The following is a 25,018-nucleotide window of genomic DNA, read 5'->3' on the forward strand; positions in this document are numbered from 1 at the left end:
ATCCCTGGGACTGCACGTATCTTACTATCTAAAACAATGCCATCCTAGAAAACTGTCCTAAAGGTTAATATTATAATTAACCTAAACTAAAGGTTAATTATATCGGCATCTAAACAGAAACGTCAGGTTTGTCACTGAAGTTTCAAAATAAAAATGATCGTTGGGTCACTTTAGGCACCACACATATTTGACTGTGAAGAAGGTAAGGCATTTATATACTATTTATGAGAGAGGACTAAGAAGCTTTGCTTCTTCAAGTTCTCTTTAATTATATAATTCAAACCCCAATAACCCAAATCATACTGTGACTCTGAAGAATCACTAACATTTGTTATGTTTTAATGATGTATCAATTTATTAGGAAACCATTCCTTTTTTCCCCTCATTTACGCTAAACTTTTTTCTTTTTGATCAAAAATCCATGTAACATTATGTAGAAAATGGTCCTTCACGCCGATAGATTTGTATCCATGTATTAAAACACTATTCCCCCAAACATTGGGGGTATTTCAGAATGGGGTCTTAAGAGAGGCTTAGAAGCACCATCTACTACACAAATGTAATGAGGTGGAAAAAACCTTTATTAGAGTTTGCAAATCAAGTTGGAAGCAAACAAATGTATTCACTACTCAATTCATTTCATTCCAACCCCTAATCGGGATCATCTTGGTAGTATTTCAGATTCTACAGCACTGAGAACACCGCGATCCAGAGGTCTCACAACTATCGCAGCATAAAAAAATTTCAGTAAGCAGTATAAAATTACCATTTATTATGGGGGTGGGGTGTTTTCACAACAATCCTTAAAAACATTAAGGGCAAACCTCTCACAGAATTCCATTTCTGACTTCTTTTTTGGTCACTCCTTTTTCCCCCTTTCTTTTGTTTTATAAGCACTAGTCTGGTATGGAATCCGCCGGACAGAGCAAAGCTGGGTGGGCGCCTCCTTGGATGATGGAGTAAGTCTGCTTGGGTAGTTCTTGCTGAGAGGTGGTGGAGAATATGGGCGGAGCCGTGGTGGCCACGGCGATGTTCTGGCCTCCGTCGCTGACCACAGTCACTTCAGCGGTCCCCTCCTGAATCAGAGCGTTCAGGCCTTCGAAGTCAGTGCAAGTAATGCCCGAACTGGTGATGAAAGTCTGGTTGCCAGAGCCTTCCTGGGGGCCGCCCGGGGCCGTGGGGATGAGGGTCTGGTGCAAAGTGCCTCCGTCCGTCTGGTCGTGAGTGGTCAGCAGGACAGCCGGCTGGGGCATCGCCGCCGCCTCGCTCGGACACCCCGAGGAATGAGGAGGGGCGATCAGATTGACCTGGCGTAAGATCTGCAGCCGGCTGTTCCCGGGCAGTTCCTCTGGGTTCTGCGCCACCAAGGCGGGCTGTACGATGTTCACTGCGGCCGCCGCAGCCTGGACGATGGTGTTTGCCTGGGGCACCTGATGGCCAACGATGATTTTGACTCTGCCCTCGCTGAACGGGGGCACTTGGCTGGGCTGGAGGGGCACCTGGAGGTGCCCCACAGTGAGGGGCGCGGCGGGCTGCTTGCTGGGGTCGATCTGAAACTGCAGGACGGTCACATCCGAGCTCTTATTCTCATTGTACTCACTGTGCTGCCGCTTGTGGCTGCGGAGCGAGTCCTCGCGCATGAAGGAGGCATCGCACCGATCACAGTGGAAAGTCTTCTTGGCGTCCAGCTTGGCCACCTGGCGGCTGCTCTGCCGGCCCGTGTCTTTCCTCTCCGAGGCCTCGGTCTTGACAACGTCGCCGTGGAACTTCTTCACGTGCTTGCTCAGGTTGCTGGGCTGCTTGGTGTCGAAGCTGCAGTAGCTGCACTTGAAGGGGCGGTCGGTGCAGTGGATGCGCTCGTGGATGCGCAGGGCGGCCTTGCTGGAACAGGAGTAGCTGCACTCGGAACATTTCTCGGGGTGCTCGGACTGGTGCACCCGGCTGTGCTTGCGGAGTGTGGCCTTGCTGTCCCCCAGGAAGTCGCAATGCGGACACTTGAAGTTGTTCCCGCTGTGCTTGATGCGGATGTGCGACTTGAGGTTCCCCTTCATGGTGCAGCGGACATTGCAGAACTCGCACTTGAAAGGCTTCTCCCCCGAGTGCACGCGCATGTGCCTTTTCAAGTCCGAGCTGATTTTGAACTTGGCGCTACAGAGCCAGCACTGGAAGGGGGCGTCCCCTGTCAACACAAGGTGAGTTTCGATAAGAACAGGCAGGCAACAACCATAGCGGATCCCCCCGAAGCACACACCAGAAAATCGCTTATACCAAGGCAGGCGGGTGGAGACCTTCTAACTGCAGCTCCTAGCAGCCCCTGGGAGAAAAAAAAAGAGGGGTCGGGGGCTTCTCTCCTTTTCCCAAACTTAAACCACCACCACCATTATAACACCCAGAAGAAAAACGGAGATTGAAAATCAAGCTATTTAACTGTCCCCAGTAAAAAAAAATAAGATTTGCGAATACACTTAGTATATCCTTGAAAACAATCAAGCTATCGTTCCTACGGTTATTGTGTTCACTCTGCTAGGGAACCATTCACAGTTGCATAATTTTGCATAATCCGTTGATTTTGGTTGAGTTACATGTTGTAACAGATTCAAGGGCACATTTTCAAATCAGTCAGCTCCATGCTCACTCATCAGAATATTCTTTTTACAATGATTGAAACGCCCAGCTTACACTTCATGCAGATTTTTATTAATAAAGACGTGTTTATTGCGCACAATTTATTTATCCCACATTGCCAGCTGCGTTCTTTACTTGTGAAGTTACAAAATCCAGCTGCTTGATTTTTTTTTTTTTTAATTCATGTTCGGTGAAAGATGAACAGGAAAAGCGAAATTGCAACATCTGAAAGGACATGATATTCCAAGTTTATTTCCTCAGTGAACGCTAAGTCCCAATCATCTGATAATTCAAGCAAATTGGTGACCCCGCCCATTGCAATATTGTTTGAGCAAGCGAAACAACAGCAGCTAAGGTTCTTCGGTGGCTTCCCGGAATTCCACAAGAATGGTCTCCCTTGATGATCCCGACATTCCCATGAGGTGGGTACTATTATCAATATTATTCCCAACACTACTGTACAAATGAGGAGGCTGAGGCCTGGAGCGACTCTTATCACTTGTTTCCAGTCACTCGGTAGTACATGGCAGAGCTTGGATTCCAACCCAGGCTGATTCCAAAGCGGGTATTCTTTTTTTTTTTTTTCTTTGTAATTAAAAGACTTTACTTTTTTAGAGCAGTTTTAGGTTTGGGGAGATTATACAGAAAGTAAAGAGTTCCCATATGCTCGCTCCTTCTCTCCCCCGCACGTCGTTTCCCTATTATTAACATTTTGCATTAATGCAGTACATTTGTTACAACTGATGAACCAATATTAATAGATTATTATTAACTAAACTCCAGTTGACATGTGGATTTACTCTGTTTTGTATATTTCTATGGGTTTCAACAAATGTATACTATTACATATCTACCATTACAGTAGCATACAGGATAGTGTCACTTCTCTAAAGATGCCCTGTGCTACACCTATTCACCCCTAACCCCGCTCCCGGAACCCCTGAAATCTCTGATATTTTTAATTGTCTCTATAGTGCTACCGTTTCCAGAATGTCACATATTGGTTAACATCTTAGAGTATGTAGCCAAAGCTGGTATTCTTGGATGCTAGGTGATTATCTGTACATATGACCAATGTTTGCTTTCTTACCATAAGCTCAAAAGAGTGGGATTGTGTTCTGGCTTTTTGGTATAAGACCTATAACATCACAATGAGCTGTTTAATAAATGCAATTAATGATGGAGCAAATTAAACAAGCTTCGAGAAAAGGAAGAAGCCCCAAACTAAACAACGCTTTGCATGACTAAATGCCACTGAGATCATTCACGTGAAACCTTAGAACAAGGAATGGTAAGCTATACACAGTGAGCCAAATCTAGCCCACAGCCTGTTTTTGTAAATAAAGTTTTATTGTAACACAGCCATGTCCATTTGTTGTGTGTTGTTTCTGGTTGCTTTCATGCTACAACTGGCAGAGGTGAGTAAACTGTGATAGACACTGTATGGCCCGCTAAGCCTAAAGTATATTTACTATCTGGCTCTTTAGAGAAAAAGTTGGCTGACTTCTGTCTTAGAATGTTGCTCTCAACCTTTTTTATGCCACGGACCCCTTTCTGGCGGTTTAGTGAAACCCATGCACGCTTTCTCGGGGTAATGTTTAAATGCACAAAGTAAACTAAAATAAAAATCAAAAGGAATACAAAACACACTAATTATACTGAAAATTATTAAATAATTAAATTGTGATTGGGCAATGCGTGTGCATTAAGTAACAAGCTCTAGCGGTGGGTCTAGTGACGACACCAATTTCTAAATAGAGAAGAGTGTAAACGATGTTTTGATCTATCAAAAACACATTATAAAAAGATCTGTGATTTCTACTGGCGACAAGTTCACATGCACTGTAATCAGACTGGATGCCTGTTTTCATAACTGAAGGACACATCACATTTCAGTAAGATGAGTGAAAATGGAGATGTAATTTTTTTCCTCATCCAAGTTCAGGGCCCTCCTAAATTCTACTCATGGATCCCTGGGTGGAGGTGTCTGTGGACTCAGAGGAAGAATCACTGCTCTAGAATGTTCTGCTAGGTCTTCAGTTATATCACTGCCCAAATTAGTGACGATCTGTTTGCCTTTTTTTTTTTTTTTTAAAGCAATTTAGCAGAAGTCAAACCCAGAAAAACCAGATAACCAGATCTCACAGCTGAGTCGCAGAGCTTAACAACACTGTTTGACGTGAAGGCAAAGGGTTTAAATCTTTTCATCATCATTATCTTCTTCTTTTTCCTTTTCACCATAGATTTATTTCTTAAATGAGGCAGACTGGTCAGTACCAGTGCCACCGGACCATAAGCTCCCCAAAGCTAATGACTACGTTCATTCCTGCCCACTACCTGACCCTCGCAGTGTTTGGTACCTGGTGAGGACTTAATGAATGTTGCTCTGTGAACAAGCAACTGATATATTTAAGCTGACAGATCTCTTGAGTTTAGGTTGCCACCGAGACAATATAGTCGATCAAAGCGATGGAAGGGTAAAGACAAAATCCTATTAATTTTACAATTTGTAAAATTTTACAAGTGCCACAGATTCATAAAAGGGAAATGAACATTCCATGGAGATACTGCATAAATGGCATACATTTAAATTTTTAGAAAATATACTTTTTCTAGACCAACTTAAAGATGCTATTATAAATGAAATGGTTAAGTTTACCCTCCTAAGTTAAGATGATTCTGAACAACTTCCCTAACTGAATCCTTCAGTGCCTCTAACTGAGGCTGAGGAGATTTCTGAAGAAAATCAGATGGGCGCCAGTTATGCCAATGTCTCAACTTGCTGTAGCAGATTAATGTCCCCAGACCTCCCCACCTCCTATCGCTCCCTGTAGCCATGGCCTCTGCCATGTATGTGATTATGCATGCTCTCCCGACAGGGACAGGATGACTTGCCACGACCCCTCATAAAATAGGCTCTATCACGTCATTGGATTTGCCTGATGGTATGTTAACTAGACTTGATACAAGTAATGGCTTGAATGGGTTTGTGAATCGGGGTTTGCTCGCTTGTACCTCTGTCATCCATCGCCAGAAGAAGGTCAATCCTGTCCTACCCGCTGATCCCAGGAGGAGGACGACAGACGTGGAGCACAGCTGGATTGTTGCAGCCAAGGCCAGTGGACAGCCAGCCCACAGCCAGCAGATTCTGAGATTTGTAAGTGAGCCCAGCAAAGACCAGCAGAGTTGCCCAGATGACACCCAGCTGATCCCCAAACATGAACAGAGAAGGCATGTTGTTGTATCCACTGAGGTTCTGTGGGGTTTTTTGTTATACTGCATTATTGTGACAACAGATAACTGATATACATATTGGCATCGAGAAACAGAGCGCTGCCGTAACAGAAAACTAAAATACGTAGCTTTGGGTTTGGGGGGCAGGTAAAGGCTGGAAAAGCGGCAGTGCACACATTTCACGGCAAGCATTTGGGAAAACTGTCACCTGTCGCAACTTAGAAGATAGAAAAATGTACCCACTGAATTCTGAACTTCAGCAAAGAGATTCATTAGTTCTAAGCAGAACAGTGAAAGTGTCTTACAAGCTGCATATGATAAGGTCCCACAAGAAAGAGACAAATTCCAAAAAGAACTGGCCATTTTCAAAATGGAATTTAGCGAGAATACAGAAAATCAAAGATGTGCTGGGTTAGATGAAGTTTCCCATCTTCAACCAGCAAAAGATTTTCAAAGTACGACAAAAGCCTGGGAACAAAGATCATATCCAGGGAACTGATCGCAGAGGGAAGAACGAATGAGAAATGAAGGGTGTAAGCACAAGGTTCTTTGTCAAAATCTCCAAAAGAATAAAGTTGGTGCCAAGTAAGTCCTCTCAGCTGGACACGGATTCCTAAAAGTCGCACCGGCTTCAACCTACAGAACATTATTTGCCGAAAGTGCCTATAATTGAGTTTAGAGGAAAGGCAAGTCTCCAGAAGAATTATGGGTGTGGCTTTTGGCACACAGATACACAGGAAACTCACAACGTTTTTAAGATAGCTCTATCAGCAAAGCTGTCGGTCTAGACTAAAATAAAACCTAAAAAGATCCCAACTTTCGGTAGGCAGGAGGCAGGCTGAGAAAGGTTCTCAAAGGCACATTTTCCACTCCTTTTCAGAAGTGGTTAAGGGAGGTGATGAAAGGCTGCTCCAGGGAGCAGAGTCAAAAAGCACACGGTCGAGTCAACGCCTAATCAAGAAACATTCCCTGTTCCCAGAGTGGGGGGACCTGGAAACACCTGCCCAGAGGGATTTCAGAAATCTGTGCACCAGTGACTGCCAAGCGCCTCCTGTTCTTCCCCTTTGGAACAGGAGGAATATCATAAGTATCCTGGCTGCGTTTCACCGCTGCATGCTGGGAGCGTGGGGACAGACAGCTTTGTCTTTTTATTGCAGAAGGCTCTAGGTCAAGAGAAGCCATATCTATACCTGATGGAGACTGCAAGTTCCTGATCCTATGATTGGCTAGACTTGTGTGGGTTTTGGGAGGCCATGAATGCATCTGCATGTCAGAGAGATGTGAATGATGGTGGGGTGAACTGGTGAATGATGGTTGGTGCAAAAATGGCCTTTGCCATGTAACCCTGGGATGACCTTCCACTGTGGGTGAGTTCAGCCCCACCCGTTGACACCAGGCCCAACCATTTAACTTACTTTAGCCAATGGGATGCAAGCAGAGGCTTGAAATGAGCTTACACATTGGGGCATACTTGTTTTGCCTTCCATGCAGAGGTCTGCCCTTGACACGAGAAGGACAAGCCTGGAGTAGCCCACTGGTCCCAGAGGGAGGCTATGAGACATGTGGGCAGAGCCAGACTGCCCCAGCCAAGGCAAGGAGACAGCCAGCAGATCCCCAGCCAGGGTCAGTGGACACCCAGCCTTTCCCACACATGTGATTAAGCCCAGCCAAGATCAATGGAATGTCTAGCCAACTCCCTGCTGACCTGAAGTACGTGAGCAACAAATGCTTTTATAATATGCTGCTGAGATTTTGTGGTGGTTACACAGTACCACTGTATCGAAAGCAAAGAGACACACTTGCTAAAAGGAAAACATACATCATTTGTTAAGTTACCTACTCAGCTGAGTTTTTTCATCAAGCTGTCCCATGCTGAACTTCAAAAGACGACTGAAATGCCTAACCATACGTTATGCAGACACTGATTAAAAATGCATTGCTTATATCTATACTTCATTTAGCGCACCTCCTCAAGTAAATACTAGTGAATAGGGTCTAAAGCTACATAAAGATGTGTATAAAGTTATAACCTTGATGTTTTTCCCTATTTTACAGAGAAAGCGACTTCTGAGCAGATGAAAAGCAAAACTGCAAACCACGGGATGAACTAACGTGCCCAGGTCCTTTACTTAGGTTGTGACTCAGTGCTTGAAGGTGCCGGTGATTTAGGCAACAGGCAGTTGGGAGCGCAGCGTAAGGACCACATGAAGGACGTACCTGTGTGGGACCGGAGGTGTACGGTGAGCTGGCTGGAGTTGCGGCTGGCGTAGGGGCAGATCTGGCATTTGAAGGGCCGCTCGTCGGAATGTATCCGCAGGTGCTTGTTGAGGCTGCTGCTGTCCGCAGCAGCGTAGTCACACGTCTTGCACTTATAGGGCTTCACGCCCGTGTGGCACCGCATGTGGGTCTTCAGCTTATCCTTCCGGCTGAAGCACTTGCTGCAGACTTCACACTTGTGGGGTTTGTCTCCTTCAAACGTGCACACACGGCATCAGGAAACAAGATGAAAAGGGAAAAAGGCTTATTTCCCACTGCCTTATGAAAAGCTTAAGACACAGTCACCCAAGGATATTTAGAAACCCCCCGCCCCAAAACTACACAGATGACGGGCAAAGAGCTAACGTCTTGGGAGAGGAGGAATTGCTTCTTCTATGTTGTTTATTAGTATTTTCTAATTTTTCCTACATTGAAGATGAATTCTTTATCAATTTAAAATAGAAGGCAACTCAAAAATTTTAAAGTACAGCTAAGTAAAATAAGAAACATTGTCTCATACCCATTAGCTCTTTTTTCTTTTTCATAACAGACACACCCTAAAACTCAGAATCTCTAAGTTTTAGTACAGCTCACGTCTGACCAGCCAAAGAATACATTTCTCGGCCTCACTCGCAGCCAGGGGTGATTCTGCGATGAAGTCTTCATTAATCAAATGGCAGAGAAGGTAAATGTGTCCCTTTCGTAAAAGGAAATGGCTTGCCTTTTACTTTTTCTCTTTCCACCTGTCTTGCCAGCTGTTACCAAGACATGAGGGTGAACAAGCAGGTGAGGACAGCATACCTGCAGATGGTGGATACGTAACCTAACGTACTGTAATACAGAGAGAGAACTTAAGTCCCTGGATGATGGGGACAGAGCTGCCTACCTGCCTAGACCACCTGCTTACCTCTGGACAGCTACGTGAGACAGACATAAACCCCCACCTTGTGTGAGCTGGTGCTGGGCTGTTTTGCTACAGCAGCTTAAACTGTACTCACTAATGCACATTGTCAACTTGCCACCCGTGAACAACTGCTAATTTTTTGATATCTACTTTTCCAATTATCTTGTATGTGTGTGTGCACATTTTGGGGTACAAAAACCTTCTTGGCCAACATCAATTTAAACCCTTATTTTTTGGAAGGTACTGTGCCTCTGAATGATTTTACTTAATTCTCTCAACAACTGGGATTAGAACCCAGGACAGTCTTGCTTTCTTAGCCAAATGCAACACTGCCTCTCTCTCCACTGACTACTTTCTTGCACTTAAAATAATTTCAATCATTTTCACATCATTAAATTTCTACAACATGATTTTTAAGGCTGAGGTATTATATGTACAATACTGTAAATGTACTATAAATTATTGAACCAATTTCCTACTTGGCCATCGAAAAGAATGAAGTAGACACATGCATACGGACACAGAAAGACATCCAGCATTAAAGGAGAAACAGAAGGCTGCAGAGAGTGTATATATTATTAACTTAATAAGAGATGGAAAAAGTAAATTGTGCGTTTTTAAGCCTGGTATACACATGCCAAAATTTAAGAATGAGACACACTGTACTATTAAGACTGGTGACTTTTGGGCATGTGTCAGATAAGAAGGATGTGGGTTGTGAGTCAGGATTTTCACTCTTTACATATCAAACATGCATTTTGGCCAAATCCTAAATAGCTAAGTGCTAAAATCAATTGTCAGCCAAAGTTGGTCACTATCCTCATAGAACAAACATCTGGGATTTAAGAATACATCTAGAAGTATATTAAAGACTGTAATTTTTTTTTTTTTTTGCGGTACGCGGGCCTCTCACTGTTGTGGCCTCTCCCGTTGCGGAGCACAGGCTCCGGACGCGCAGGCTCAGCGGCCATGGCTCACGGGCCCAGCCGCTCCGTGGCGTGTGGGACTGGGGCACGAACCCTTGTCCCCCGCATCGGCAGGTGGACTCCCAACCACCGCGCCACCAGGGAAGCCCAAGATTGTAATTTTATTATTAAAAATGTTCACAGTCAAATTAAAAAATCCAGGAACAATAATTTCTCATTACTGACAGCTGCTAAACAGCTTCTGTGGGCACCATCCTGTGTATGTGCAACACCGAGCAGATGCCGGATGTCGGTGGAGCTGGATGGTTTACGGCCAGCTCTGCTGGTAAAGAGCCCCACTCTTGCTGTTCCTGGCCATGAGCTCTTCTCCGAAAGTAACTAAGGTAAGTACACCTTGTCAACTCTCTGACTTGAAGATGTTGACGGAGATGCTGCAGTTATGCAGAAATCATCCTACAAACCCAAGCGTGGCTAACTGTGAGTAGAGGACGCTTCCTGAAGATTTGCAGCGATGGACTCCAGGGTGCTGTCCTCACTTACATTTTTATAATGCTTCCCCAATTATCATGCATAATGACAGCACTTTACTCTTACAATGATGAATATGCTACGTGTGACTGATGGAACTTCAACACAGGGCACCCACCAGGAGAGATTCATTGCTTGTTACGTTGAGAATGCCTACCAATACCTAAAACTTAATAACTTCAGATTGTGATAACTAGAAGAAATCCAAATGACATGACGCCGTGAGGCTGATTAGATATGATGGTGATCCCAGTGCAACAAGGCAATCGTTGGCCATGGCCAAGGAGTATCAGAGATAACTGCTAGATATTTTATCTTCCAGATATTTTATCTGAGGCTAAGTAGCAGAATTTGGGCAATTAGGGATGCCCACGCCAAATTTCAGTGTCCCTCCCTTATACACGTTGACACTCACTGAATTTATATATGACTGTATCATCTGAATTATGAGCATCTAATACTTCAGGAAAAATAGTCTAAAAGCAATTCCTTCTCCATGCAGAAGGTCTGGGAGACATAAAAATAATACATTAGAGAAAATTAAAATCACCAGAAATAATCATACTTTTCTTTTTCCATGCAATCCTTTTTTTCTCTCCTTTAAAAAAAGTATTTATTAAATTCCCCTTTCAAAATTGCAAAACACACTCAGGTATCCAATGATGCAGTGTAAAGATACATAAATGAAAAGTCACTATTCTCCCCCTCCTTCTGCTGTTTACCAGTCATTACACACACCACAAACACACACACACTTACTTACAGGATCATCTCCTCCAAATGAGAAGAATATGTGCATTTAAATTAATTCTGGCAGATCAATTTCCAAAGTGTCTGTACCAGTTCACACTTCCACTTCTAAGTTTTCTCATATCTGTTCCAGCACTGGATTTTATTGCTCTAAACATTTTCTGCCAAAATCACGTGTAGAAACAGCATCTCGTTTTTATTTCACTTGTGTTTGTATTCCCATGATGACCAGTGAGGTTCTGCATCATATCATGTGTCTGACTTGTCCGGATCCCCAGCTCCCAGCACAGAGAAGGGATGTGTGTGAACCACTTACCTGTGTGGATTTTTAAATGACGCTCCATGTCCTTCATGCCATAGGCAGTCTTGAACTGGCAACCTTAAGAAAAGGCAAGGAAAAATCAATGACAAGAGGGAAACACAGTCACTTTAGAATGGAGAAGCCTGGCAGAAACTTCCTTAACCAAGTGATGAAAGTTAATCCCACAGTAATGGGACCAACAGGTATCAGTATGCTCCTGATACCAGGTACCAAGTACATAATATCTCGTCTGTACTTCCTGCTCAAATTGCTTCACCTACATCTGATCATGAGGAAACATCAGACAAACCCAAAGTGACGAACATTTTATTCAATATGAAATAACTGGCCTGTGCTTTGCAAAACTGTCAAAGGTCACGAAAGACAAAAGCTTAGGATTAAAGGAAACTAAAGACACATGAAAACTGAATGCAATGTGTATTATGAACTGGATCCTGGACCAGTTTTCCTTTTGATACAGAGGACATTAGTGAGACAACTGGTAAAATCTTAATAAGGTCAGCAGTTTGATAATAGTATGTATAAATGTTAATTTCCTGATATTGATGATTGTACTGTGGTTATATAAAAGAATATTCTTGTTTCTAGGAAATGTACATTGAGGTACTTAGGGGTAAAGGGACATCATGTCTGCAACTTTGGGGGAAATATATGTATATATAGAAAGAATAACAAAGCAAACATAGTATGTTAATATTTGGGAAATCCAGACGAAAGGTACACAGAAATTTTCTGTGCTATTTTTGCAACTTTTCCTTAAGTCTGAAATTTTCCTTGCCTTCCCTAAAGGTTTTTTTTTTTTTTTGCGGTACGCGGGCCTCTCACTGCTGTGGCCTCTCCCATTGCGGAGCACAGGCTCCGGACGCGCAGGCTCAGCGGCCATGGCTCACGGGCCCAGCCGCTCCGCGGCATGTGGGATCCTCCCGGACTGGGGCATGAACCCATGTCCCCTGCATCGGCAGGCGGACTCTCAACCACTGCGCCACCAGGGAAGCCCCCTAAAGGTTTCTTTTTTCTTTTTTTTAAAGTAAGGAAGGAATAATTTTTCTGGATGTCTTCCTAAGTTACAGCACAGAAAGAAAAATTCACAGTAATCTTAAATCTTCACTAGTCCCATTCAAAGAAAGGCCCATGGCTATAAAAGTCTTAGAGCCCAGTGCATGGTGACCAGATACAGTGAGAGACAGGTCATATGTGATGATGCAAATGCTGTGGGTTGATTTTTTTAAGCCAAGCAGTTTGGAGCACATCTACGTCCAGTTGTCAGGAATTCACGAGTTCGAGTCCTGGACCTGTTAAATGTCACATTCTCTACAAAAGTAGGACAATATGCTGCCTTTACCTGGATAGCAACAGTTAAGCCTCTTCTGAGCAGTTGGGGCTGTGGGCTTTTTGGCTCGTGACTTGGCAGGGAGAGAGATGACAGTGGCTGTCTGGTTTTCGTTGCTTTCTGTGGGCAGATATGTTTGATAGCCATGTTCAAAAACAAATTCTGGAGCTGAAACTAAAAGATATGATGATTATTAATTTTCATAATATGAATACCCAATAGATATTCCCTTTGCCCACCTTCCTTTGTAGAGAATGAACATGCTAATATTGCTTTCCCAGTCTCCCTTGCTGCTTAGGAGTGATCATGTGACCCCGTTCTAGCCCATGAGACTCTAGAGAACATCTGCTGCAGGGCTTTTGGAAAAGATTTTCTCCCTGACTTGAAGAAAAGGTGGGGGCAGAAAGAGAGGTAGTTGAGGAAAGCTCATTCTTGCTGCCCTGGTTGCCCCACTTTCTGTCTTTGGACATGCTGGAGTGAGGACGTGATGTCTGGATCTGTGGCAGTCATTCTGTAACCATAAAGGGAGAGCAAGAAAACCAGATGTTGAGCCAGAGCCCTGAAAACCATTCAAATCTAGACTTACTAAATAAAAAAGAAATGTCCCTACCATTTACCAGGTAGGTTTTCTGTTAACTTCAGCCAAAAGCATTACTTTCATAAGCTTTATCACAAAATCCTAACAAACAACTGGAAAGGAACTGATTGAAGGAATTCTGGGCAAAACTACAAATACTCTCTAAACATAAATACTTTTTAACACAAGTACTCCTAAAACAAACAAACAAACCTTGTATTCTTACTGAAATTTTGAGGAAAAAAGAATAAAAAGGAGATCAAACATCTTTATCATCTTTGTCTTTAACCTTGTCATTATAACAGGTAAAACAGGCAGTCTCAAATTTCTTTTTTCTTTTTTTCAATCATAGTTCTTTTGACTACTTTGTTAATTAAATTTATGGTTTGGGAATATGTACTTTCTTTCTTCCTTTATTACATGTAATCGTCACATGGAGATGTGGCTTCAAATAGGAGTAAATACAACCACGGGGCCTGTTCATTAGATGAACTTGTCAGGCTGAGAGGCCCTAATGATGGCTTTGAGAGCCAACGTCATCTTCTGTTTCCAAACCTCAGTCACTGAGGCACCACCTTTGACATTTCTGCCATTGTACTTACAGAGTACACTTCTTTAAATCAACCTGGGCCTGACACTACTCCCTATTTTGGCTTTGCCTGAAGCAGTAATACTCCCTCCACAGGTTTGAGGTGTTAATTACAGTTTCTCTTAAAACAAACATCATCTTTCTTTGAATCTAAGATGTTATAGACTGTAAGATGCAGCATTATTTTACACACAATAAATTTTTAAAAGTTGTCTATTCAACACATTATAATGCAATGTTTTCATATTCCTTAGGTATTTATATATGTATAGATATTCCTTAGACATTTTATAGTATTCGTTGAATGAATTCTTTTAGATTTCTTCGGATACTTGATAGGAAACTCAGGTTCCTGACCTGTACTCCTTGGGCACCTTTGGCAATGACAACTTCATTCCAATGCATGTCAAAGAATAGCTGGGTTCTATCAGTATTTGGTATTTGAGCAAAATCATGGTTTCCATTTTCCTCAATTGAAATATGTCGGGGGAAGTGGCTTTTGATTAAAGCTGGCCGAAAGAGTCTGACAAACTCATGTTCCATCTTCACACCAAGTCTCTTTGATGCATTAACCAAGCACACCTGCCTCTTGTTGAGATGTTTCATCTACTCTGCGGGATTAGCTATTGCTCCTGCTTCCTCTGCTCTGCTTGGTTCTCAAAGCATGGTCCCCAGCCAGCAGCGCTGGACTTACCTAGGAACTTGCTACAAAGGCAATTCTCGGGCCCCACCCCCACCTACTGAATGAGAAACTCTCAGGTGGACCCAGCAATCTAACAAGCTGCCCACGTGATTCTGATACAGGCTCAAGTTTGAGAACCACTGGTGTAAGGGATCCTTTTCCAGGCATCTCAGCAGCAAACCTTAACCCAGCTTTGTCTAATTGAGGGACTCCATCTTTCTTGGTTGTTGCTTTGCAAAAACTACAGTTGTTCCTCCAGCAACAAATATTTGCTTCATTAATATCAAACTGACCCGCTGCTACTGTTTCCAGATCTTTCTGGGCACAGTTACTTTTCATCTTCTATCTGAATCATCCTGCAATATCGCAGAAGACATTTCAAACAGCAATGAAACCCAACAAATGTAGCATCAAAAAATGCACACAACTCTGCCAAAGTGACAAAAAAAGTGATCAATGACAATGCAATCAAGGTTTCCCAGCGCGCGAAGGCAATTTTCTGGTGACTGCCTCTTGGCTGGCAGCTATCTCCTTGATTCCAAGGTGCACCCCCATTTCAGATGTTACAATGTATCTTTGAACTGATAAAAGTCTAGGTTCAGCTACTTCCTAGGTGTGGGACCTCAGGCCAGTCACGTGACTTCTCTGAGCCTCCGTTTTCTTGCCTGTAAGTGGGGATAATCACTGTGCCCACTTCATAAGGTTATTGCAAAGTTTCATGAGAGCATCAGTAGCACAGGATATGTCCACAGCTGAGTCTTAATAAATGTGAGTTACTACCCTTGAGCAGAACTGGGCATCAAACTTTCAACAGGAATATGATCAAGACTCAGGGAGACCAACTGCCTTCGTTTGCCTGGGACTGAGGGTTCCCCGGGATACAGGACCTTCAGTGCTAAAACGAGGATGGCTGTTCACGCTACCATGACTTCCCAGCTTTCTGCTCTACCACTTTTTGAACAAAAAAGGCTGGAAGACGCTGGGGTGGGGAGGGGTTGTGACAGTGGCCAGGCCCTCCCTACGGCTCAGCTCAGCTGTGGAGTCCGTAACCCTCCTGGGGAGGTAAGTGCTGGGTCCTGAATGATCCTGAGCCTGGGATTCCCGCCCTCCAGGGAGATCGATGGGGCTTCGTCCCCTAACTGTCCACCTGCCCCTCCACCGTAAGCCTCAGCATCCCTTTCGTGGTGAGTCACGGCAAAGTGGAAACACGACAGTATTCTGGATAGTAACCCCTTCTCAGATATATGGTTTGCAAATATTTTCTCCCATCCAGTAGGCTGCCTTTACGTTCTGCTGGTTGTTTCCTTAGATGCACAGAAGTTCGATGCAGTCCCACGTGCCCATTTTTGCCTTTGTTGCCTGTGCTTTTGGTGTCTTGAGGGAGGCGGCAGGAAGCATAGGGAGTCAGGCACCCAAATGCAGGGATCAATTGGTGGGGGGGGGGTCCCTTGTCTGTCTTCAGATTTGGCATAAATAGTGGCAGTGGCCTTGGGGAATCTGAGTGTCCAGCAGAAGTGAAGGCAGCAGGGTCAACCCCAAACACCCAGATCTGCTGAGGGGGGAACTGCTTCCAGCAGAGGCACGACCTATCTCCAGGGGAGAATGTTCTCAATGGCTCTTATAATCAAGTCCAGTGCTTAGTGAGATCAGCTCCCCCAGCCCTCCCCCAACAACCCCCAGCAGCTCACAGCCTCACACCGGCCTTTGGTTTTGTTTTTGCCCCCGGGGCTCTCCCTGGCTTGCCCGTGTGCCCAGGTGCGTATCTGAAACACGCGGTTTGTTCTATGCAGTCCTGGTCTGCAGCAGGAGCACCTTGGGTGTTCAGTTATTCACTCATGTTGTTGCTTAAAAAGTAAGAATGTCACATGAATTTCACAGGGAACCAAAATCTCTCTCTGTGGTTGGGACCCACTGGTGTCCTAGACCCGCTGGGCTCACATGGGCCAACTGTAGCTCCTCCCACAAAACTGTTCTTCAAATAGCTGAAGATTCCACGTCTCCCAAGCCACTTTGCTTCTCGCTTCTCTTCTTTGACTTAAAAACTCCATTTTTAAAAACCTTTTCTCTTTTTTAAAATTAAAAATGTATTATTTTTTCAAAACAAAAGTAAACACCAATGGTAGAAAATCTAGGGAGTACAGAAAAGTGTAGAGAAGAAAACCTGCTCAGTGCTGTCCCCATATGGCAGTATACCCCCTTGCATGATATGCTCATTAAATACTGTACTTTTTCCCCAAAGTACTTATCTCTACTGTAATTAAATAGTTATTTGGGAAAGTATTTAATGACCATCCTCTCCTCCTTTGGTTGGATGAGCCAGGTGAGGACAACACCTGTTTCTCTCCATCACTGTTTCCCAGAACCTCACACAGACGCTGGCAGTGCAGGGGCTCAGAGAACATTGGTTGAATTAATGATGGACCAAATGGCTAACGTAGCCTTTGTATATAGATTTTAAAAGTATAAAACTGGAGTCATGGCTTAAATTGTTTTGTATTCTTTTCTTTTTTGTTAAACAATTAAGCAATTTTATTAAACAATTTTGCTATGTGAAAGCATTCTGCCACGTTATCATCCACCCCAAACACAATTTCTTATGGCTACATAATACGCCATCATGTTGGTTGTCACAGTTAAATTGACCATTCCCCCGTTTTGGACAATGAGTTGGTTTTTAGGTGTTTACCTTTATAAATAATACCTATCCAAAAATTTTAACTTATCTCTAGTTTCTCTCGATACCTTCCTTGTAAGCTGAAGAACCAGGTCAAAATGGAATGGTCATTTTATTGCTTGGTGATTCATAATTATGAGATCCTTCCAGAAAACCTACATCAATGTACATTCTCCCCTTCACCTTGGCTATCACACAGACTATTTGACAGGACAAAATGAGATCATTTTAGTCTAATTTGCGTTTCATTAATAATTGGTGAAGATGAATCTCTTTTCCACCATATTTTATTCATTCATATACCTTCTTTATGAACTGCCTATTCATGCTATTAGCTCTTTTTTTTTCTATTGAATTTTTACGTTTTTCTCATTGACTTGTAAATGATCTTTACAGATTTATTTATTTATGGCTGCGTTGGGTCTTCACTGTTGCGCGCGGGCTTCCTCTAGTTGCGGTGAGTGGGGGCTACTCTTCGTTGCGGTGCATGGGCTTCTTATTTTGGTGGCTTCTCTTGTTGCGGAGCACGGGCTCTAGGTATGCAGGCTTCAGTAGTTGTAGCTCGTGGGCTCAGTAGTTGCAATACGTGGGCTCTGGAGGGCAGGCTCAGTAGTTGTGGTGTGCAGGCTCAGTAGTTGGCTTGCGGGCTCTAGAGCACAGGCTCAGTAGTTGTGGCACCCGGGCTTAGTCACTCCGCGGCACGTGGGATCTTCCTGGACCAGGGATCAAACCCGTGTCCCCTGCATTGGCAGGTCGATTCTTATCCACTAAGTCACCGGGGAAGACCCGATCTTTACAGATTAAGGAAATTGCTTCATTGTCATATCGTCAAATCTATCGTTTGTTTGTTCCTGTTTCTTCCAGTATAGGCCATGCTTATTAGGACTCACACTTAGGGGTCTTGATTCAAATGCAAACTCAGAATTCACCTGCTGGGAGAAAAATCCACCTCTCTCTGTAAGGAAAAGTCTTCTCATGTTCTTCCAAAGGGTTTTCCTGAATGTGGTCCACACCTGCCCCAGCACATCAGCCCATCTGTCCCCCGTCCCAAGGGTGACCCTCACCCCCTCTCTCTGCCGCAGCTGATTGGTTAGGAAGTAGACACCTGCACAAACGCTGGACCAATCAGACCCCCTTGCCCTGGAATTAGGAATTGGGGCGAAGATACGCGGCTTGACATGGACTTTCATTCTGAAAAAAGAAGCACCTACGTGCCTGACACTGCCACTGAAAGATTTCCATCCTTTCTTGTCTTTCTCCTACTGGTCCAGTGGTTCTCAAAATTGATCATGTACCAAAGATTCTGATGCCGAGATCTAGGTATAGTCTGGGTATATTTATAGCTGATTTTTAACAAGTTTTCCATGTAATTCTTCTGCATACCAGCTTTGAGAACTCCTGCTCTAGACTATTCTAACAGAGTAGTGGCAGGACTGTGGCTGTCCAGAGGGGCCTCGGGATTGGATTCCACTGCTAAGCCCTTCCTCCTTGTCCCTTGCTGGCCTGGCTTCTTCCAAGACAGTGGAACGGGGCATCTTAGCCAATGGGATCTAGAATTTCTGGAGAAGCATTTCCTCTCAGGTAAAGCGAAGCCGCCCCTTTCCCCATCCATGGGCAGGGCTGAGTGAAGACTTGAGGCTGAAAGCAGCAGCAGCAGTCCCCTTGTGGCCATGAGGAGGACTACTGCCGAGGACAGCAAGAAGATGCAAAGACCCCGGGTCTGCCCTGCCGTTCGTGTCCTGAGGTAAAGAATGTTTTACAATCCAGCCCTCTTGTAGTTTAGTGCTGTTAAGAGCAACCGAAAGCATCTGAACTGACCCAAGCCCTCACTGGCTGGTCCAGATTCCCAGGACACTGCTCAGACCCACCCAGATGGTACACTTAAGGGAGGGGGCTGGGTGTCTGCATTTTTCACCAAAGCTCCATGTGGTTCTTTTGAGAAACACTGCAATGAGGACTTTCCTAAGGGGTGATGTGGTGCAGTCAAATGCAGATTCCTCGGCCAGGTAGCCTGGCTTTCAGGCCCCGTTCTGCCCCTTTCTGGCTCTGTCACCTTGGTCAAGGTATTTAATTCCTCTGTGCTTTAGTTCATTATGGGTAAAATGGGGATAATAATTCTTAGTACGTAATTTATGTTGTGAAAAGTTAATTTTTAAAATGAAATGTAAAATTTAAATTCATAACAATTTAAGTCGTGAAAAACTACTTCATATATAGAGTATTTAAAAAGTACATGGCGGGCTTCCCTGGTGGTGCAGTGGTTAAGAATCCGCCTGCCAATGCAGGGGACACGGGTTCAAGCCCTGGTCCGGGAAGTTCCCACATGCTGCAAAGCAACGAAGCCCATGCACCACAACTGCTGAGCCTGTGCTCTAGAGCCCGCGAGCCACAACTACTGAGCCTGCGCTCTAGAGCCCGCGAGCCACAACTACTGAGCCCCCGTGCCACAACTACTAAAGCCCACGTGCCTAGAGCCCGTGCTCAGCAACAAGAGAAGCCACCACGATGAGAAGCCCGTGCACCACAACGAAGAGTACCCCCGTTCGTTGCAACTAGAAAAAGCCCACGTGCAGCAATGAAGACCCAACGCGGCTAAGTATTAAAAAAAAAAAAGTACACGGCACATAATGAGCAGTACATGAGAATTAGCTATTATTATTATTGCCAGATTCTCCAGGCAAATCATTACATCGTTTGCCTTACTAATTACTCACACGCTCGGCAACCTTCAACGGCTCCCCAGCTTCTTCACAATAAAGGCCAGATCAAAGCAGGGCTGCTACCCCATACTCCCCGTGTCACCTCCTGCCACTGTTATCAGATCTCGCCTTCAGAAGCAATATCAGCTTCTCCACCTCCAGACCACCAGGAGGAAGTGCCCCCCCATCTTCCTCCCCAAGGCAGGTGAGGCTTTCAAGGCCTATTATACATTCGATCTCACTCATCATTTCTTCCCTTGGCTTTCCCCGTTGGGACCAATCTACTCCATGAACTCTCTGCACAAGGCTGTACTTGTCACAGATGGCTGGGTTTGTATGTCTTACAACTAAATTCTCCTCCCCTCCCTGATGAGCTTGGAATTCTCCACGGGAAGCATCTCCATTAGCTCGGCTCCAGCATCTGGCACACGACAGTCCCAGAGCTGCCCTCACGGGGCCCTGATGCTGGGGCAGGTGCCACGCCATGAACTTCATGCACATTTAATGAAGTTAATCCTTACAGCTGCCCTTTCCTGCATTCATTTGGTAACTGTTTTACTGAGTGCCTAGGATGTGCCAGGCCTGGTGCTGGGTGGCAGGAAAACAAGACTGATTAGTTCCTGCTCCAAGGAGATTTACAGTCTAGTAAACTAGATATTAAACTACTAGTTGGGGGCCCACAGGCCAAACTGAGCCCTCAGAATTTTTTTTTAAGGCTTTCAAAATCAACTAGGTGGGTTTCCCTAGGTCAATGACCTCTGGCCAAAGACCACCAGGGACACACCTGTAGTTGGATAGGTTGATTAGTCATTATAACGAAGGTAACTTCATACCACGCGAGCCGTGGAGGGTCTCAGTAAGAGGGTGTTAGAAAGGACCTAAAGAGTAATATTAGAGGTTTGGGGCTCATGTTAGATGATTTTGGGGGGACAGTTCACGGAAGCCTGCATTGGAGGCTGTCAGGAGGTGGGGACAAGTCTATGATTTGGTATCTTAGCGACTATTACTGAGAAGCACAGAAGGCAAAGCCGTAGTAGGTAAAGCAGCAGTGTCACTCAGCTCAGTGGGGGAGGAGGGGATGTCTGGTATCCCGTGGCTCAGGTGTGATGACAGAGGGCTTCTGTCTTCATTCTGTCCCACCACAGTCAGAGTGGCCCTGTCTCCTGCAGACATTCTGTGAACCTGTTTGCGTTCACCAGGAGAACAGCACGACCCACCAGCGAGAGTCAGCCCAGCTCCCAGCAACACCAAGGCCCAGCTGATGCTGCCTCCTGGCTCTCAGGGGCTGCTTTCCTCCTCCTCTGCTTATTGTCCAAAGGCCTGCCCACTCTCCATCACAGTGCATCCGCTGTTGCATTTGCTGCCACTGCCTGATCCCTAGGAGCACCTGAATTTACTTTTCTGGCTAAAGACTACTTGTTACGAAATAACAAATTAATTGCAACTGTGATATGTGTTAGGTGAGGAAGCAGTGATGAACCTAACCTTAGGGGTGGGGGGCCGTGGAGGGGAGGGAGAAATCATAGGTAGCTTCTAGGTGGAGATGACTTTTAACCTGGGACCTAAAAAAGTGGGAATTAAGCAAGAGAATTAGGGAAGGGAATTAAGAAGAACCTAACCTTAGAGGTGGGGGGCGGTGGGGGGGAGGGAGAAATCATAGGTAGCTTCTAGGTGGAGGTGACTTTTAACCTGGGACCTAAAAAAGTGGGAATTAAGCAAGAGACTTAGGGAAGGGAATTAAGAAGAGGTGGGAAAGATCATTCTAGGTCCAGTGATAATTCAACTCATATTGGCTGGGGGCTTGCCATGAGCCAGGCCCTGTGCAAAATTTTCCGTGTGCTGTTTCATTTAATTGTCACAGCCCCTGATTGGGTAAGTAATGAGAGCTAACCCTGACAGCTCTAAGTGTCTTCCATGTAGGTGCCCACGGCAGCCCGGCTGGGACCCTCTGAGGTTGAGAACCACCATCACTTCCATTTTACAGCTGGGGAAACGAAGACACTGAAACCCTAAGTCACCTGCCCAAGGTTACCTGGTTAGCAAGTGATGCAGCTGGGATTTGAACCCAGGCAGTCTGGCTCAGGACCTTAGACTCTTCACTACCAAATTCTGTAGCCTTTCTATTTATTCTTGTCCCCACTTTAAAAACGAGACACCAGGAGCTATTATAATTTGCATCGGTCACACAGCTCCTAAGGCCCTGTGCAGTCAAGACCAAACTTGGGGACCTGACTCCAAAGCCCCAGGATTTTAAGCCGTGAACTTAGAAAATGCACATAGAATGCTAATTTTTTTTTTTTTTTTTTGCCAGCATCAATATCTAATTTTACTGCTTTTATAGAAAAGTTCTTAAATTAACTGCCAAACTGTAGGCAGCTTTCAAAGCTAGCAGAGAATAAACTTTACTTTACATCCAACTATTACTGGGCTGAGACAAGACATAGGAGCTGAGTGAGGGAGGGTTTCGTTCAATCAAGGACTGAAGAGGGACAAACTGCCCAGGACAATAACTGGGTGTGGGTATCTGGAGGAATCTGCCAGGGTGAGGGGTCAGACTGTGACTTAGGGCAGTGAGCAACCCTCCAACTGGGTCGAGGCCCAGAATCCCCCAGGTGCTTGTTAAAAATGCAGATGCGTAAGCCTCAGCGATTCGGGTTCAGAGGTGCAGCCCAGGCACCAGTATCTTTAACAAGCTCCCCTGGGATCCTGGTCCATAGGTAGGTCTGGAAACTGCGGCTATGCAACGTTGAAGCCCAAACCTGGGGGAAGTTGGGCCCAGAAAACCAAACTAGTGTTAAAGAAAGGGAAAAAAAGCAAGATTCTGCTTGTTTTGTGGCAGAAATGCAGGCGCAGTCAGGGAGAGCAGCTGGATCCGGCAGAGACTCGGTATCCTGCAAATCTCACCCCACGCGTTAATCTCTGCATGAGTAAAAGTGGTCGTTTATTGAGATACTGTCCCAGGTCCTTTACGTGGATTACTGCAGCGTCCTCACAATAACCCAATGATATTAGGTATGAATTAGGAACCTAATTCTACTACCTAATAGTATTAAGAACCATTATAACCCCTTTCTACAGATGAGGAAAATTAAGCAGAGTAAGCGACTTGTTCACAGGCCAGGATGGCAGACTGCGATAAATGTCCAGCAGTCCGTCTCTGGAGCTTGGAGCTCCTGTCAACTCTGTGCAGTAGGTACCACCATGAGCTGGGAACAAAGAGGGCTCCAGGCCTGGCCTGAGCGTACAGGGCAGTTGGCAAAACTGAGGCATGGCCAGAGTGAATGGCGGCAGGGTAGTGGAAATGCTAAGAGGAGGGTGAACATCTCTGAGCAAAGAACTAGGACAAAAGAAGGGGCAGTTATTTGGTGTGGGGTCAGCTTCACTGATAGATGTGAGATTTGGGCAACTGTGCATTCACTCCACAAAGAATATGGTGCCGGGGATCCACGGTGAACACGAGGGGTGCAGCTCCTGACTTCATGGTGCTTAAGGTTCAGCGATGGGACAGACCTTGAAGTTTGTTCTGCAAATAATCATTTAAGTACTGGGACTTGACCTGGTCTGGGAGAACCGTGCGCATGCACGTGTGTTGTCAAAGAGGGGCTCTTTGAGGAAATGCCTTTAAGCCCAGCTCTGACACACGCATAAGAATTGAGTCAGTTCCAGGCAGAGGGAACAACACATACAAAGGCTCCCAGGCTTGAGGAAATGTGGCACATTTGGAAAACAGAAAGGACATCATCAAGGCTATTGCAATTCAGAGGGGAGGGGAATGTCCTGAGATGAGCCAGATCCTCTGTGTGCAGTCTGTCATGAACCTTAAAGTTTTAAGGTTGAGCTGGTGTCAGGCAGGCAGGAAAGGTATTTTAGGCAGAGGGAACAGCATAAGCAAAGGCTCGGAACCCAGAAGGATGCAATGGCCACCAATAAAGTGTAGGCCTTGAGGTCTCCTCACGCTGGGGCCTTGTGTCCCAGGCTTCACACCTAGTGTGTGGGGTTACTGGGAGTTTGTGTTTGAGGATAGGGAACCCAACACGGATTCTTCAGGGAGAAGACCACGACGGTAAGGGCCAAAGCACTTAAGTCCCAGGACCGTCTTGAACCTGTGGTGGGACCCTGGCCACGCCTCATACCCACTTGCAGCATTACTTTGTCCAGCTGTAAAATGAGAAGGTTGTACCAGGCTCAACTCTAAGGTGGTTTTCAGTTTTAACATTTTCTTGGTGACTTCCTTTAAAATGAGAATTAAAATAAATTCGGGAGAAAGTGGGAAGACCTCAAGGTAATCCTACTAAAGTTTGTGACGTGATCAATTATATTTCAATGCTTAAGGAATTCAGCAGAAACATTATTTTGGAGGCATTAAGGAAACAACCACAAAATTTTGCTTGCTGTTGAAAAATTCAGACACCACACCAATGTACAACCGATAGGGCGAAAGTTGGTACCCCCACTTCAGATGTTCTCCACACCTCGGCTCCAGATTAACTGCTTGCAAAACATTGAGAACAAGTCAGAAGCTGTTGGTGTGCTCAGTCAGGCTCACAGATGTATCCTGTTTGGCCAACAAAGTTTTAAAATTTTGGAAGTTTTACATTTTTCAGTTTCTCAGAAAAACCCAAATATGACTGGATCCAAAGAGCAGCTTTCTCTACTTTACCACAGTCCTCACCATTCCCTAATGCCTTATGCACAGCTTACTTCTCTCGTTAACATTACTCGCTTCATTCCTGTTCTAGCAGCTTACCGTGAATATAATACTATGTATGTATGCATATATATGCTTTTTTACACTTACCTTGAGAATCTATGTCTGTACAGAGATCTAGCTTCTCTTTTCAATGCTAAGTCACATTCCACTGTCTGAATTTATTCATCTAATAAATTACTAGATTACTATTCACTATTCATCTCTGGTATTT

General features: G+C 44.7%; 1 protein-coding gene across 2 annotated transcripts in view; it reads right to left on the bottom strand.

The window, feature by feature from the left end:
• Positions 1-788: 788 nt before the first annotated feature.
• The window catches only part of LOC309833006 (uncharacterized protein), a 29,946-nt gene continuing 5,716 nt past the window's right edge, over positions 789-25,018 (bottom strand). For both annotated transcript variants that reach the window (XM_082671088.1, XM_082671087.1), the window contains exons 3-6: positions 12,888-13,049; positions 11,540-11,602; positions 8,077-8,328; positions 789-2,179 (exon numbers count right to left, since the gene is read on the bottom strand). In XM_082671088.1, coding sequence (XP_082527214.1) covers positions 897-2,179; positions 8,077-8,328; positions 11,540-11,602; positions 12,888-13,049 — 1,760 coding nt within the window. In that variant the 3' untranslated portion in view covers positions 789-896. The remainder of the gene's footprint in view (positions 2,180-8,076; positions 8,329-11,539; positions 11,603-12,887; positions 13,050-25,018) is intronic.

Source organism: Grampus griseus (genome assembly GCF_964374135.1).
Source record: "Grampus griseus genome assembly, chromosome: 14".
NCBI lineage: Eukaryota > Metazoa > Chordata > Mammalia > Artiodactyla > Delphinidae > Grampus > Grampus griseus.